Source organism: Malania oleifera, chromosome 10 (assembly GCF_029873635.1).
Source record: "Malania oleifera isolate guangnan ecotype guangnan chromosome 10, ASM2987363v1, whole genome shotgun sequence".
Classification (NCBI taxonomy): Eukaryota; Viridiplantae; Streptophyta; class Magnoliopsida; order Santalales; family Ximeniaceae; genus Malania; species Malania oleifera.
The window spans coordinates 25,334,297-25,350,901 of NC_080426.1; the positions used below are offsets into that span (position 1 = coordinate 25,334,297).

General features: G+C 38.4%; 1 protein-coding gene across 1 annotated transcript in view; it reads right to left on the bottom strand.

Moving 5' to 3' along the window:
• The window catches only part of LOC131167117 (protein SLOW WALKER 2), a 61,890-nt gene that overhangs the window by 31,212 nt on the left and 14,073 nt on the right, over positions 1-16,605 (bottom strand). The window contains exons 4-6 of the mRNA XM_058125936.1: positions 8,109-8,184; positions 4,730-4,798; positions 4,556-4,636 (exon numbers count right to left, since the gene is read on the bottom strand). Of these exons, the coding sequence (XP_057981919.1) occupies positions 4,556-4,636; positions 4,730-4,798; positions 8,109-8,184 (226 nt within the window). The remainder of the gene's footprint in view (positions 1-4,555; positions 4,637-4,729; positions 4,799-8,108; positions 8,185-16,605) is intronic.

Below are 16,605 nucleotides of genomic sequence, written 5' to 3' on the forward strand. Positions count from 1 at the left end.
TTTGTAAAACAAAATATCAAGAGAGTATCCAGACACCAATCCCAAACAAAACCCCACTTCCTAAAATCTCTCAAACTGCTATTCTCTAATATTCCAACCAACTAACCTTATAATTTAACTATCTTATCCCCTGACCCACCCCCCAATAAAAAATAATATTAAAGGAAGATTCCAATTATTCAACTCTTTTGAACCCTTTCTTTATCTCATACAAGTCTTAGGTAGCAAAGATACTCTAACCACCTTTGCCAAAAGATTCACCAATTTAATTCCCATTGCCTCCAATAGGACTTGAGGATCTTAATTATATATCTCACCCCCCTAAAAGACAAATGATAATACCTTCTCCCCCATTCGCTAATCCCTTTGGCGCAAAGCTATATTTTCAGGCTCACTGCTTGAAATGGAAAGAATGCCCTTCCCAGGCTTAGAAACCACTTGAGGTGTCTTAACAAATAGGACAAATAAGATTCTCAGAGAGACTATCAAAATTGACATCTGTTAAAGCTTGATACACATTGTTGGCTCACAACCTAATGGCTTAAGCTTTTTGGTAAAGTAGTACTCTAACATGGTATCAGAGCTAGTTACCAGGAGGTCCTAGGTTATAGTCTCATTGCCCGTGTTTATCATGTGGTGTTTTAAAAAATAATAATATTCCCTATAATGGGTGTTATCTACCGTGTGTGTATCTCTCCACGTGCTGTCGGATTGCACATGCGGGAGAGTGTTAAAGCTTGATATACATTGTTGGCCCGCAACCTAATAGCTCAAGCTTTTAGGTTAAGTGGTAATTTAACAACATCAAATCCAGTATATGCAGAATCTAAATTATATGGGCTAATTGCCAAAGACCCTCCCTCAGCTACTATGTTTTGGAGGCGTGGAAATACCTTCAAATGTCGAACACCAATCTGCACATTCTTGGTGTTCCTCCCAAATATCAAAGTCCCCCTTCCTTGCTAATTGAATGTCACGTTCCCCAAATCCACAATGCCCAAGCTAAAGGCTCATTTTCTTCAATAATTTCAAAAAGTCAAAAATTCATCCCTGAATCCGTGAGTTTTCAATCAACTGTTCCAGCAGCAAAACTCTCAGATTCCATCTTACAATCAAACTCCTCTTCCTCCTCCTCAGTGAGCACCTGAGAGGAGAGAGTTAAACCCAAAATTGCCTAGAAACACTTACCTTGCCCTAAATTTAATCTCATCATTCTCTTCCCCAACATACTCTGACAAGAGAGCATTAAACCATAATCACCTAACACTTTCCTTGTGCTTAAATTTCATCTCATAATTCTCTTCCCCAACAGACTCTCTAACCTTACCAGCTACGTCAATTATGTGAACTTGCTCAAAAGTTTCAAAGCCCTCATCTTGTTAAAAAGTCCTCCACCTCTGCAACCCCCGTCACATAGCCTTTTACTGCATTCCAGCAGGATGCAGTGACTTTTCTCAATACGTCTTCCTTTTCATTGTCAGAATTTCAATGTCAAGTTTCCATTGCTTGTACCTTCAGCTCCTTCCCTTTCAACACTCCCCAGCAGTGCCTTCATCTATCTCTCTGCATCCTTCCTCCTTCGAATTATCATCCTCATTCCCAACAGGAGTAACATTTTTATGTTGGACTTGGATTTCAAAGCTCAAACTTTCTTCAGTCCAACCCCAATATCTCCACCCTTGAAATCAACATCCACAGGCCTCTTTTCCGTCCACTGGCTGCAGAGCTGGAATAAAAGAAGCCACACTAGTAGCCCCTTCCTTTATTATATTCAGATTGGACCCAGAATCTAACATCCCGGACACCTTCCGCCTCCTCAGCCCTCAGCCTTTTCCATAATTCGTACTAGGCCCATTTAATAAGCCTATCTCTTTCCCACATTTAAATCCTCTCCCCCCCCCCCCCCCCGACTCCCTGATGAAGAAGCCTTGAAACTCCACAAGCTTGATATCCCAGCCATGGTTTTAATAAAAAGTAACAGTCAGTGTAACAGGACTGCTCACAGTGTAATGGTTGCGGCCATCACAGATGTTACATAACAGGTAATGGACATTGGGTCTGTGAATTCTTTTTTTCTTTTTTTTTTTCATAACTGGTTAAAAACATATAGATCCACATGTTTTGATCTCAGAATCCTACATATAGTGCTTTTAATGATTTTCAGTAAACTTTAATCAGTTTCAATATAATGCATACTACAAGTATTGGATATCATCTGGGATGCTTTGGTTGCTATTGGCGAGAAGAATGCATTTGCTACTCTTCACTAATATATTGATTATAAGTCAAGTGAAGTTTAAAATAAGAAACCATAAATATAGAATGACATTATTTGTACTTTTTTAATATTCAATGGAATTTTTTTATCTAAAAAAATAAATATAGAATGTTCATATATTGAACAAGAACAAAAATGCATAGCAATAAAAAATATTTTGGCCTCCAGATTAGTTGTAACAAAAACACAAAAGAAGAAAAAGAAAGAACTTAGATATAAAATATGTAATTTTAATGAGAAAGAACTTAAGGTTTTCTAAATGTTATTCATTGATAAAAATACATACTAAATGTCAAAGAAAATAAACCCAAAAATATTTTTTTTTATAAAACCTATTTTAGTTATTCACAGCCAATCTAGTAGTGGTAACAGGCCTCCAAGATGTCGCCCTGATCTAGGAAGCCTCAAATACCATTAGGTAACAGCCATTATGCACCGATTCTCAAAACTAAAATCCCAACCCATTATCTCCCCTCCCATTAACCTCCCTTTCCTTCAGCCCACCTCGTTCAAAATTCAAATTTTGCCTGATATTCTTGCAGCAGGTACTCTCTTGCCAACTGCAACATCGAGCAAAATTCTCTTTATTACCTGCACATTGGAGCCAAGTTTCCCAGTGAAACTTCCATCCTTCTCCAATTGAGCTCCAGGTTTAAACACATCGGCATATTTAGGTTTATGGCCAATCCTCTGGAAAAGTCATAGCTTCTTTTCAGCTTTCACAAGATTGAAAGAACCAAATCTCTTACTTCAGTCGTAATCCCCCTTGACAATTAACAAGAACATATCACAATCTCACCCAAAACTCTAAAATACTGCCACCAACTATATGCTTCTTTATCCGAAATTCTCAGTGAAGACCTTCTACCTGAATCCAATAATTTCTAGATGGATATCTTCTTTTATTATCAAAAAATTAATCTCAATGGATATTAGTTTCCCCATTTTATTTTCCAAAAATCACATTAGGACAAACCCATTCGGAAATCTAAACTTCTTAACCATGGGTAATCTGATCTCACAGACAGAACAGATGAAATTGATCATGCACCCAGTTATAATCGTTTACGCCTAATAACTGGAGAGACAACCTTCTTCCAGTTCTCTCCATGATTCGTAGCACACTCAAAAACATATATATGTGTGTGTATATATATATATCAAATTGAAACATTTTTTCTGTTCGCTAGAATCAGGCATGAGAAAGCCATAATACAAGGCTCTGACCCTGTTCAACCCAATCAAATAACAGCCGAGCATTCCATAAAAAGGTTTGACACTGGTTACTTGCTGATCGAAAATGGTCAGTAATGAAGCGATGAACAGCAATGAGGCTAAGAGTCAAAAAGGATCAGAACAACTTCAAGCTTCTGGGTATGAGTGTAGTTAAGATTCAGCATAATTTATGAATCCTACAACAGCACAACTACTTCAAGCTTCTAGGTAATCTGATCTCACTGACAGAGCAGATGAAATTGATCATGCACCCAATTATAATCGTTTATGCTGTTCTTGTTCCTTTATTCTTCTCCTTTTTATTTCATTGTATTTTTCATTTTTAATTCATAAGAGAGAATATATTTTGGAAGTTAATAGTGAGAGTTTAAAACTTCAAATTTCTGCAGAGATAGAGATTAAATAAGTGCTCTATTTCTACTCTTTTTCAGCCCAGACACCAAGAATAAAGAGTTCAAAATTTTAAAACCTATATGAACACTTAAGAGTCATAACTGGATTTTAATTTTGCTATGATTCTACCAATTATATTGCTTGATTTTTTTCATAGATAATAAAACAAACCTATTAAAAATAAAACATAATTACAATGAAATGAGGATAAGAAATCCCCCAATAAAAAGCGCAAAAGAAAAAAAGGGGAAAACTTAACAAATTACATCAAAGCTGCTTTCCAATCCCTTTGAATGACAGACAGAAAAAGACCTCCCAAACCCCTAGAATGAGCCCAGAAAAAAGCAAGAAAAATATCTTTCTCCAAAGAAATGTTGGAGAAGTCTTTTGATCTTTAAAATCTAACAAATTATGTTATTTGATTTTATACTACCCCCGATCTTACCTCTAGACAATTTGTTAGGTGAGTTGAATCTATTGGCCTCTTCTAAATCATAAGAAGAACATATGATCCTACAAACCAAATTGTGAGTTTGATGACAATGTAGAAAAGTATGACTGATTGAAACACCTAATACAGCAGATCTAAGGGTTGCATAGATAAAGATTTTTTAAAAATTTAGTAATAGAAGCACTATATAGTTGTACCTTCATATTTGGATGGTCTGACAAAATGTTTGATAAGTGGAAGTCAGCACTGGATGCAACCTTACTTTCAGGATCCCCTAGCTGTAGTCATCAAAAAATGAGGACTAGAACTTAAAAGAGGCATCCACAGGTGTTCTGTTGCAAGCTCCAAATAAAGCCAATAAGTAAACTTACTTTGTTGACTAGAGCTGAGAGCAGTCTGCGCTCCTGCTCCGGTTTACTCCTTAGCAACGCATACATGATCTGGAAAAACAACTGGAAGTTAAAAATGAAATCTTATGGTGGTTATTTTTTGCTGATAAGTAATACTTCTTGTATTGCTATAAAGCACAAAAAAGGGAGCACAACCAACGTACACGACAGGTATGCATCAAGGAGAATCTATGCATGTATTCCAGAAAATTAACAGAAGAATCTATATCAATATAAGCATTCGCTTTAGCCCAAGAAACAGGTTCCTCAGCACCACTCCCTTCAAGTTACAGATCTACTCTTTCAAAGATCATCCCATTTCTTTCACAAGGAATGCATCAAAGAGCATAAAAACAAGCGGCCCAAACCTCCTCCCCACACTCTTCAAACTCACATCCCCTAAACCAGCTGCAGAACGGTCCATTTACTGTTTCTAACATTACCTAGTACACTAAACAACATTAGCAATAAATCCCAAACTTTCTTTAATCATAGAACGAGAAAGTAACAAGTAGCAACAAGTCATCTCTTCTATTTTATGCACATTAAACCTGTTCGTCATCTTAAAATCTCTCTTCACAGGTTGCCTGTGTCAAAATCTGACACTTAACAGAAGCTTCAGTCTTCCAAGTGCTTTTCCAGGGGAAGTCCGAACTGTACCCTGTGCAAAGTGCCATAAAATTGATACCAAGAACAATTCTCTTTTCTGGAGTCCATGCCACACTGTTTCCCACTCCTTCTACCCAGACTCCTAAGGAGGTCCGCACTGTACCTTGCGCAAAGTGCCACTGCCAACAAAATGGTACGAAGAACAATCCTCTTTTCTTGAGTCTCCACACTACCATGTTCCCCACTCCTTTTACCCAGACTCCTGAGATGCTCCATCAAGTCAGATGTTTGTTTTAATTTGATTATGACCAACATTGAGGTTTACAGCATCTAATTTGTTTTGCACTCTTAGTTTACTTAGTTGCTTCCTAGCCACCCTCACATCAATAAAACCAAATCAGAAAACAATTTGTGATGATGTTGAAGATTTTTTGGGGACACTCACGATCCACATTTCCCAAGATACACTATTAACCTAGACAAGAAAACTTATAAATCCTAAACCTCTAGTCAACAGTTTGAGACTAGGTGAGCATCTCACAACAACAAAAAAACCAAGCCTTAATTCCCACTAGGTGGGATCAGCTATATGAATCCTTTTCTGCCAATTTATGCGATCATGGACCATTTCTTTTGACAGATTCAGGGATATTAAACCCTTACTCACTATCTCCTCCCAAGTTATTTTAAGTCTTCCCCTACCCCTTCTACTGCCCCCCACACTAACTCACTCACTCTTCCTCACTGGTACACTATGTGGCCTACGTTGCAAGTGTCCATACGATCTAAGTCGTCCCTCCCTTAATCTCATCTTCTATAGGAGCTACACCTAACTTACCGCAAATATGTTCATTTCTTAATTTATCTTTCAATATTATACCACTCATCCATCTAAGCATTCTCATCTCGGCAACGTTTACTTTTCAAAATTTGGAAAAACAGACATGACAACGCAGGTTGGGGCACTTGCATCCTCAACAAAGATATGGATAAAACCCAAATTCCATGAATTTTACAATTTTTTTCTTATAATTTACCATATCAGCTTTCACTTAAACATCCAGATTCCAAAGTTTCCTAGGCAGAACAAAGATTTGGCATGCGTCATCATAGAATGAAGCCTTCGAGTCACCTTGTTTTTTTATGATTATTTATATTTACAACATTTTTTATCAAAAGAAGATGAAGTGCATGCTCTAGGAAGAAAAGGGAATTAAAAAAATTACCACCTTTGTATTTTAATTTTGCAGGTTACCAAGGGCAAATTTGAAGTCCAGCACCTGGTGGCCAGCAATTCTTGAGACTTACCACGTATAAAATGCTCACCTCGATAGTAATCTTAAAGGATATCTTCATCACACCTACATGAAACCTTCCACCTCGAAATCAAAATTGACGGACAAATACACAAGCTCAATGAAATATTACTCCCATTATTTGATAAAGAATCTATAGTGATAAATCATAAATGCTCACTATTCCTAATTTTGTTTAAATCTTTAAAAATCAAACCAATTTGAGCAACATGTAATTCAAATTCAACGTTACTACTTGGTTTCACATCCAAATTTACAAGTTTATTCGATTCTAACATCAATAGGGAAGAAACGTGTAGAAACTAAATCCAACATTTTGATGAGATATATATTTGACATATTCAGTTTTTGCTTCAAACCACATTAGCCCTATCTTATCCTCTTCTCATACATGCCACATAAATAAATCATATAAATCGTATATCTCACTCAACCTTGGACTTGCTCTATCAAAGAGACCACCTTGCATATTGTAATCATGAACAGCCTCACAATAGCTTGCTATGAAGGATCACAGCACATGACTATATCCCTCATTCCCTCATGGGCCACCTCACTCATAAGTGCATGGACAATGTATGTCCTCTGGCCTGGCCAATTTATAGAAGTTCCCTTATGTCATTTTTTTTATATTAAAAAGAAGAAAACAACAGAAACAACCACAACTACAATTATCAATGCTAATAGGACTAGTATACTCTATTCTACAAAGACTTTTGATCTGGTTATTTTAACTTCACAAACACTCCTGCAGCAATGACCAGAGCAAAAAGGAATTAATCCCAATGCCATGAAGCACACCCAAAGGGCATCCTTCTGGCTAGCAGAAGCATACTCCTAAGTTACAACGAAATTTCCGGAAAAGGATGACCACATATTTGATCCCAATAAACTCTTACCAAGGAAGGCAAAGCCCTAATCACCTTCTTAGGGATTATGGACTTCAACATTTCCATAAGGAAGGCAGTCAAGTGCTGATTGCCCTATTGGCTTGCAAATCATAGCATTGCTATGCCATTAAGTCCCACTTCTTACATGAACCTCTGGCTCGTATACAGCGCTGTTAGGAATGATCCAACTGGGTAGTCGAACCCCTCCTTTAAAAACTTACTCTCTTTTTGGCAGGCCTCTCCCTCATCCCACAACTTTCAAAGGATGGGTCATTAAAACCAAAAAAAAATATTTTAAACCGCCATCAACTAAAGAAGCATTCAACAACTTCCTTGATGACAATTTTCTCGTGTGAAATTCCCAACAGAGATAACTTTCAACAGGGTTCTGCAAAAGGAGCAAACTTAAATGATTTGGAAAATCTCTTTAATTAGTTATCTTTAATTAACACCTGAATACAAAAATATTTTTTTTTAAAAAATGTGAATTGTAAACAATAATACAAGTGAAACACAAAATAATGCAGAATATATGAGAAGGATAACCTTTAATGCCTTGTCTTTAAGAATAGGTAAAACATCCCTTGATGCTTCCTCGAGCGCAGAAACAAAACGTTCATACCTGAGATTGGTCAGTGTATTCAAAACTTCAAAAAAGGCATCAAGTCCATGTGAATGAAATAGATTTACCGTCAGACCAGTTAGCAAGTCGGAATTGTGAATACAAGATAGCATGTGGAATTATGAATTATACCCAAAAAAAGACACTGAATATTATATGAGGCTTACTGTAGCTAAAAAAAACATCAAAAACAGACTACTTAGCCTATTAAAAAAAATATTTGAATTCTTTCCAAAACAATACAAAAGTTATTCCATAAACCAAAATATAAATATTATCAAAGATACATGAAAAAGGAAAAATAAAAAAGGCAGCACCACGACCTAATGACAAAAACTAGCGATATATTCATGTGATGCATAGGCAAGAAATAAAAAATAAAAGAAAGATGTGGATACTTTGGTTCAAGAGGAATGCAAGAATCAAAAGAAATCTAGATCCGCTTTGGGAGAAAGTTACTTTTCTGGCTTCTTTTTGGGCTCATTCTGCTGGAGGTTATATATGTCTTTTAGTATTATTATTATTGAGTGTTTAGTATGTTAATTAGTGAGAGTTAGTGAAGGTATTATAGTCCTTAGATTGTATTTAAATTTGTATTATAAATAGAGGGAGAGACCTATCTTCAAGTTAGGTCATTCATTTTCAATCAAATCTTAACATGATATCAGAGCATGATCCTATCTAAACCCTATTTCCCTCAGCCGTCACCAGAAAACACCATTCCCGCAGCTGTTCTTCCCTAATCCACCTCCATCCCATACTAAATCACAAAACCAACCATATACCCATAATCAGATCCCCCCCCCCCCCAAAAAAACCACCCCACAAAACCCCATCGCCGGAGGGCCTTCCACGCACCCCCACAGGCCGGCGCGTGAGAGCAGTTCTGGCCACTTCTTTTTTTTTTCTTCTCCCATGCTCCAATTCCTTCTTTACACTATAGTATCAAGCTGTTAGGCCAGTTGTTTGCTCAAAAGTTCAACCTTTTTCGACCATGCACCCTGTTCAAGGTTTGTGAAGGCTTCCTTGTGAGTCATTTGGAGCTGTGGCAGTGTTCGTATGTTCAGTTGTGAGGCTGTGGCAGTGCTATATCTGTCAGTGAGTTGTTTACCTTGTCCTTGGTTGCGTCGGTGCTTCACATGGTTTGTGATTGTTCCGATTATTGATTGTTCTTCCTGTTTTTGGTGTGGTTGCTTTGTGAGCGCTGTGGCAGCGCTATATCCATCGGTGAGTTGTTGACCTTGTCCGTCATTGCGTCGGTGCTTCACATAGTTTGTGATTGTCCCGATTAGTTTTGATTGTTCTTCTTGGTGTGATTGCTGATTTGTGAATGTTGGGATGGAATCTATGAATCCCAAAAAAAAAATTCCAACATCGCTGCCCCAAATAACGACTCAAAAGTTGGATGGAAAGAACTATGTTCAATGGTCTAAAGCTATTCGGATTTATTTAGCAGGATTAGGGAAATCTAACCACTTGCTCCAATCTAAGTCTTCTTATGAGAATAGAACAGCCGTGTGGATTCAGGAATATGCCTTGATTGTTTCCCTTTTATGGAATTCGATGGAGCCACAGATTGCACAGATGTGTATGCATCCAGATACGTGTAAGGAGATTTGGAATTATGTCAAACTTCTTTACCCCAGTAACATTACGCATATATATGATTTATCCCAGGAGTACCTTCAATTACAAGAAGGAGATAGGATCATTGTAGATTATTTTGGAGAGATGAAGCATATTCATGAGGAGCTTAACATTGTGCAACCTATAACTGCCAACGTTCGTGAGATGCATAAGCAGAAGAAGCAGATGACAGTTCTTCGTGTTCTAGCAGGCTTGAGACCTAAGTTTGAGGCAGTTCGGTCCTAGATACTCGGTAGTGTCGAACTGCCATCATTTGCTGTCCTTTGTGCTTCCTTTGGCGCGCACTCCTGTTCTTGCATATGGCTCTGAGAGGACAGCCTTTGCTACACAAAGTGATTCTAGTTCTCAACCATGCAACCAAAAAAGTGATCACAGTGGTTTGAGTAGTCGCAGTGGTAGAGGCGGACAAGGCAAAGGTACTCCCAGCAAGTGCACGCATTGTGGGTGGAATAATCATAGTATTGAGCAGTGTTGGGATCTTCACAGCAGACCTTTGTGTGTTGCCAATGCAGCCACGGCCCACCGCTAACTTCACACCTTTGTGGGTAGTCGGCGCAGCCACCACCCGCTCCTCACCTTTGGGGTCGAGTGGGGGGCAACGTACTGTCTCTATGTCAGAGGAAGAGTATTCCAAGTTCCAACAGCATCAAGCGTCACAACAAGCTTCTCTTCCCATTGCATCTCTTGCCCAATCAGGTAAGCACATAGTATGTCTGTCATCCAGTACTTCTCATCCTAGTCCTTGGGTCATAGACTCCGCTGCCATTGATCATATCACAGGTATACCTAGCTTTTTCTCTACTCTTCAATATCCTGCAAATTTACCTTGTGTTACTCTTGCTAATGGATCCACTACTGCAATCAAGGGAATTGAGACTGTAAATCCCACTTCTTCTATTTCTCTTCCTTCAATTTTATATACTCCCAAATTTCCTTTCAATCTTATGTCCGTTAGCAAAAGTACTAATCTATGAATTGTTCAATGACATTCTTCCTTGATTCTGTGGTTATTTGGGATTTGAAGATGATGAAAACGATTGGTGGAGGGGCATGAAGCTTGTGGACTCTTATCACTTTGAGCCGCTATCTCCTTCTACCGTGTGCACTACTGCTGCCACACCTTCTCAAATCCATTGTCGCTTGGGTCATCCTTCATTGGAAAAGTTAAAATGTCATGTTCCTAGTTTGAGTTATGTGCCTAGTCTCGATTAAGAGTCTTGACAGTTGGGTAAGCACCATCGTGTTTCTTTCGCTTCCCGGGTCAATAAACGGGCTGCAAGTCTTTTTATGTTAGCTCATTCAGATGTATGGGGTCCTAGTAGGTTTGCGTCCAACTTGGGTTTCCGGTACTTGTAACCTTTGTGGATGATTATTCAAGACTGACTTGATTATATTTAATAAAAGATCGTTCTGAGTTATTGCATGTATTTTCTACCTTCTGCTTTGAACTAAAGACTCAATTTGGTTTGCTAGTTCAAATACTTCAAATAATGCTAAAGAGTTTTTCAGTGCACAATTCACTACTTATATGGCTTAATTTGGTATTCATCAATCATCCTGTGCCCACCCTCCTCAACAAAATGGGGTTGCAGAGTGAAAAAATAGACATCTTCTTGAAATCACCAGCATTTTATTTTATCAAATGCATATACCTAAAGTATTTTGGAGTGATGTTGTATTTACTGTTTGTTCTGATCAACAAAATGTCATCCTCTATTCTTAGTGGTAAAATTCCCTACCCCATTCTCTTTCCGAATTCACCTTTATTTTCTCTTCCCCCTCGTATATTTGGGTGTGTGTCTTTTATTCATCAACTAACTCCTGAGGTGGATAAGTTGGGTCCTCATGCTATAAATTGTGTCTTTCTGGGCTACTCGTATACTCAAAAGGGATATCATTTTTATAGTCCTGCGTTGCATCACTTCTTTGTTTCTGCCGATGTTACCTTCTTTGAGTCTACACCTTATTACACCCAATCATTGAGCACTTTTGAGCTCAATGAGTCTCTTTCTTTGCCTAATTTTCCAAATTCCACCTTGTTGTCCTTGCCCAACCAACCATCTTGAGTCTCCACGTAGTTTGAGTCCTTCTCATTGCCTTAATCATTATAATTTGCAGGTGTATTCACGACAGTGGTTCCAAGGAAGAGAACCCCCTCTAGTTTCTACCGTCATGCCTTTGGTTTCCTCATCTGATGATCATACTTCCCATGATGTTGGTCCTCTTATTTTGTTTGAAAAGGTCAACGCACATGTACTTAACACCCCATTTCCAAATATGTTTCTTATGACTCCTTATCACCCTCCTATTATTGTTTTGTCACTAATTTGTCATCTATTACCCTTCCTAAATCTGTTTCAGAAGCCTTAGCCCATTTAGGGTGGAGGGATGCTATGATTGAAGAGATGAATGCTTTACATGACAATGGTACTTGGGACTTGGTACCTCTTCCTTCTGACAAGTCTGGTTGGTTGTCGCTAGGTTTACACTGTGAAAGTCAACCCTAATGGTTTTGTGGCTCGTCTAAAGGCTCGACTTGTTGCTAAGGGATACACTCAAGTGTATGGTCTGGATTATTCTGATACCTTTTCTCCGGTTGCCAAACTTACATCAGTACGTTTGTTAATCTCCTTAGCTATTACTTGTCATTGTCCTTTGCATCAGTTAGATGCAAAAAAATGCCTTCTTACATAGTGACCTTAGGAGGTTTATATGGAGCAACCACCTGGGTTTGTTGCTCAGGGATAATCAAGCTTAGTGTGTTAGCTCAAGAAGGCTTTATATGGTTTAAAATAGTCTCCCAAAGCATGGTTTGGTCATTTTAGTGTTATAGTTAGGGGTGAGCAAACGGTCTGTTCGGCCAAATTCGGTTAATTAACCGAATTAACTGAAAATTTCGGTTAAAGAATACTGTTAACCAAACCGACCGAACTGTTGGGCCTCACCAAACCGAACCCGACTGAATTTACTTTTCGGGTAATTCGGTTAATCGATTTTAACTGTGAAACAAGGGAACTGGGAAGGGGGGAAGGTGTACTAATGTATGTGTATGTGTATCCAAACTGAAACGAGGGAAGGTGGGAGAAGGTTGAAGGCTCGAAGTCCTGAGTCACTGAGCGAAGATCCATCACCACGCCCACGCAAGGAAAGAGCCGATCGAAGAGGGATTCGGAATCGGTACTGGTCACGAACTGGGAAGACTGGAAGAGGGGCTCAGGCGAAGCCGTGAAGCCAGGAAGAGGCGATTGGCGAAGAGGGAGAACCGGAGAACTGAGAAGTGGAGACTAATGTGGAAGAGAGGTGGTTGGTTATGAAGACAATTGGGCTCGGGCGAGCTTGATGCCGGTGAGGAGGAGCCGGGTCCCGAGGGTGGTTCTCGGTGAACTGCTCTGTGCGCGAAAGTCCGAGATTGCGAGAGAATAAAAATGAGAATGAGAGGGAGCTTGTGTGCTGGTGAGTGGAGACGATGGCCGGCGATGACGATGGCGATGGGCGCAGGCGATGGCATCACGTGAAGATGGTGGTGCGAACTGCGGTGGACTGAGCTCGGCTGCTCGGGTGAGCGAGAGAGAGGCAGTGAGGGAGGGCCTTCTGAGTTTTGACTTCTGAGTTTCTGAGAGCAGTGAGAGTGTGAGACTGAGAGGGAATAGAAATATAGAATAACATGATTTTCATTTACTAATTTAAATTTAAATTTTAATTAATTATTAAATCGGTTAACCGAATTAATGTTTTCTATTCACCGAACCGAAACCTGATTCACCGAAATATTGGAATGCATGACCGAACCAACCGAACCAACCGAACCGGTTTTTTTAACCAAACCTAACTGACCAATTTCGGTCGGTTAATTTGGTTTTCCCCAAATTATGCTCACCCCTAGTTGTAGTACTTGAGTTTGGTCTTCGATGGTGTGTTGTGGATCATTCCGTGTTTTCGTTGTACTTCATTGGGTACGATCCTTCTTGTTGTTTATGTGGATGATATTGTTATTATAGGTGATGATGATAAAGGTAATGATAAAGGTATTCAGAGTCTCAAATGTTTTCTACAAACTAAATTTTAGACTAAAGATTTGGGACCGTTGAAACACTTCTTGGGCATAGCAGTATTGAAATCTCGTATCAGGACTATTGTGTCACAAAGGAAGTATATTCTTGATCTGTTAGATTAAATTAGCTTGTGGGATCTAAACCGGTTGATACACCCATAGATCCTAACAGTAAGTTAATGTTGGATATGGGTGATTTGCTACCTAATCGTGGAGAATACCAAAGACTTGTTGGAAAGTTGAATTATCTCATAGTTACTTGGCCGGATATATCTTTTGCAACAAGTGTTGTGAGTCAGTTTCTAGACTTTCCAAGGACAAGTCATTGGGACGCACTAATTCGCATCTTGAGATGTCTCAAAGGTGCACCTAGGAAAGGTCTTTTATATCGTGATTAGGGTCACACTTATATCCATGGATATACAGATGCAGATTGGGCTGGATCACCTTCCGATCGGAGATCCACCACCAGCTACTGTATCTTGGTGGTAATTTGGTTTCTTGGAAAAGTAAAAAACAAACTATGGTGGCAAGGTCAAGAGTTGAATCAGAATATAGAACTATGGCTCACACTATCTATGAACTTGTCTAGTTGAAGAACACGTTGGAAGAATCGGGTTTTCCGCACTCTCAGCCTATAAAATTGACGTGCGATAATCAAGTTGCTCTTCATATTGCCTCCAACCCAGTCTTTCATGAGCGGACAAAGCACATAGAAGTTAAATGCAACTTTGTTCGAGAGAAACTTATGCAGAAGCTCATCACAACCACCTATGTGAAGTCGAACATGCAGCTTGCTGATTTGTTTACCAAAGCGTTGGGGGGTGCTCGTGTTAAATTCATTTGTAACAAGCTAGGAGCTTATGACATTTATTGCTCCAACTTGAGGGGGGGTTTTAGAGGTTATATGTCTTTTAGTATTATTATTATTGAGTGTATTAGCATGTTAATTAGTGAGAGTTAGTGAGGGTATTATTGTCATTAGAATGTATTTAAATTTGTATTATAAATAGAGAGAGAGACCTATCTTCAAGTTAGGCAATTCATTTTTAATCAAATCTTAACACATTCTTTTGGGGTTTTGTGGGGTCTTTGCTGTCCAATATTCATAGGGATTGGAAGGCAGCTTTGATGTGATTTTATTTTTGTTTCACTTTTTTGGACGATGCCTTATCCTCCTTACTCTGTAATTATCTATTTTTATTTTTTTTAATGAATCTATTTGTGTTATCTTTAAAAAAAAAAAAAATCCTTTGTCGTTATATAAAGTGACAAAACATAACATTTTGAATCTAACCATAGTTTTAAATATGGACGAGATATGATTTCAATAAGACCCACCAAATAACAATAGCCAAAAAGTCTTTAAGTCTCACTAAGTGGGGTCAGCTACGTGAATCAGCTTCCATCATTCCATAAGATCTAGGATCACTACTATTTTCTGTGACTCTAATTGTGTCAGAGATTGGGTGCAGTGGCATGGTGGTTTATCAACCATTTTTTATATGACTTTAATTGAATAATTGTGCCCCAGATTTGGTGACAGTGGTGCTGTGGCTTTTTTTTTTGCGCGGGGGGGGGGGGGGGGGGGGGGTGTTGAAGAAAGAGAGACTACAAATGAACCTGACAAAAAAAATCCTTGCTTATATACAGTTTTTTAAGAAGAAAACCGAATATATTACTAAAGGACTCCAAGGGGGTTTGGCCTACTACAAAAATAGAGAGAGTACAAATTATATACAGCCACAAAAAATGAATAAATAAATAAACACAAACACACACACGTGCGTGTATGTGTAGTAAACTCAACACCCCGACTATTAAATAGCAAGCATGTCACTTCTGTATTATATTTATCATCATATGCATGATCAGTCAACTCCACATTTTCTATAAATCCATTTTTTTAATATAGCAAAAGAAGATAACTTTACTAGAGAAAGAAGAACGTACAAGGAGAACAAGAAATCCTCCAAAACAGATGAAAGAAAAAAATAGAAAATAAAAATAAAACAAAACTCAAGCAATCAGACTAACAGAGCCAACCAATCCTGTTTGATATCCGAAAACCTCACTCCATTAAAACAACCAGCAGAAGCACACCAAGAAGAAAGAAAAAAATGGAAAATCAAAATAAAACAAACCTCAAACAATCAGACTAACAAAGCAAACCAATCCTGTTTGATATCCGAAAACCTCACTCCTTGAAAACAACCAGCAGAAGCACACCAAAGCAAGGCCAAATAATGGATCTTCTCCCATAACAAAGATTCGTTCAGCTTTTTTTCAATAAACATGCAAGCATTTCTTTGATTCTTTCAATCCATAAACCCCACAAAAATGCAAAAAACACACACATCCACACAGCATTAGCATCCTTCCTTCAACCCAAACCTGCAAAAAAATTGACCAACAAATCCCCACTGACTTCAGACTTAACAATTTCTCCCAAAAGACCAAAAAGCTTATTCCATATATTCCAAGCAAACAAGCAGTGCAAAAACAAATGAGACCCTGTTTCAGAACTATCACAATAAACAAAGGAGACTCTGTTTCAAAAGAAAAAGTGCCTTTGAAGTCTCCTACTCAACAATAGATTGTTGGTGTTAACTCTATTAAGAACAACCAACCAAATAAAAGCCTTGATCTTTGAGGGAATTTTGACCTTCCAAATAATTCTATGGAGCAGAAAGGAAATGTTAGCATAAATCAAGTCATCACAA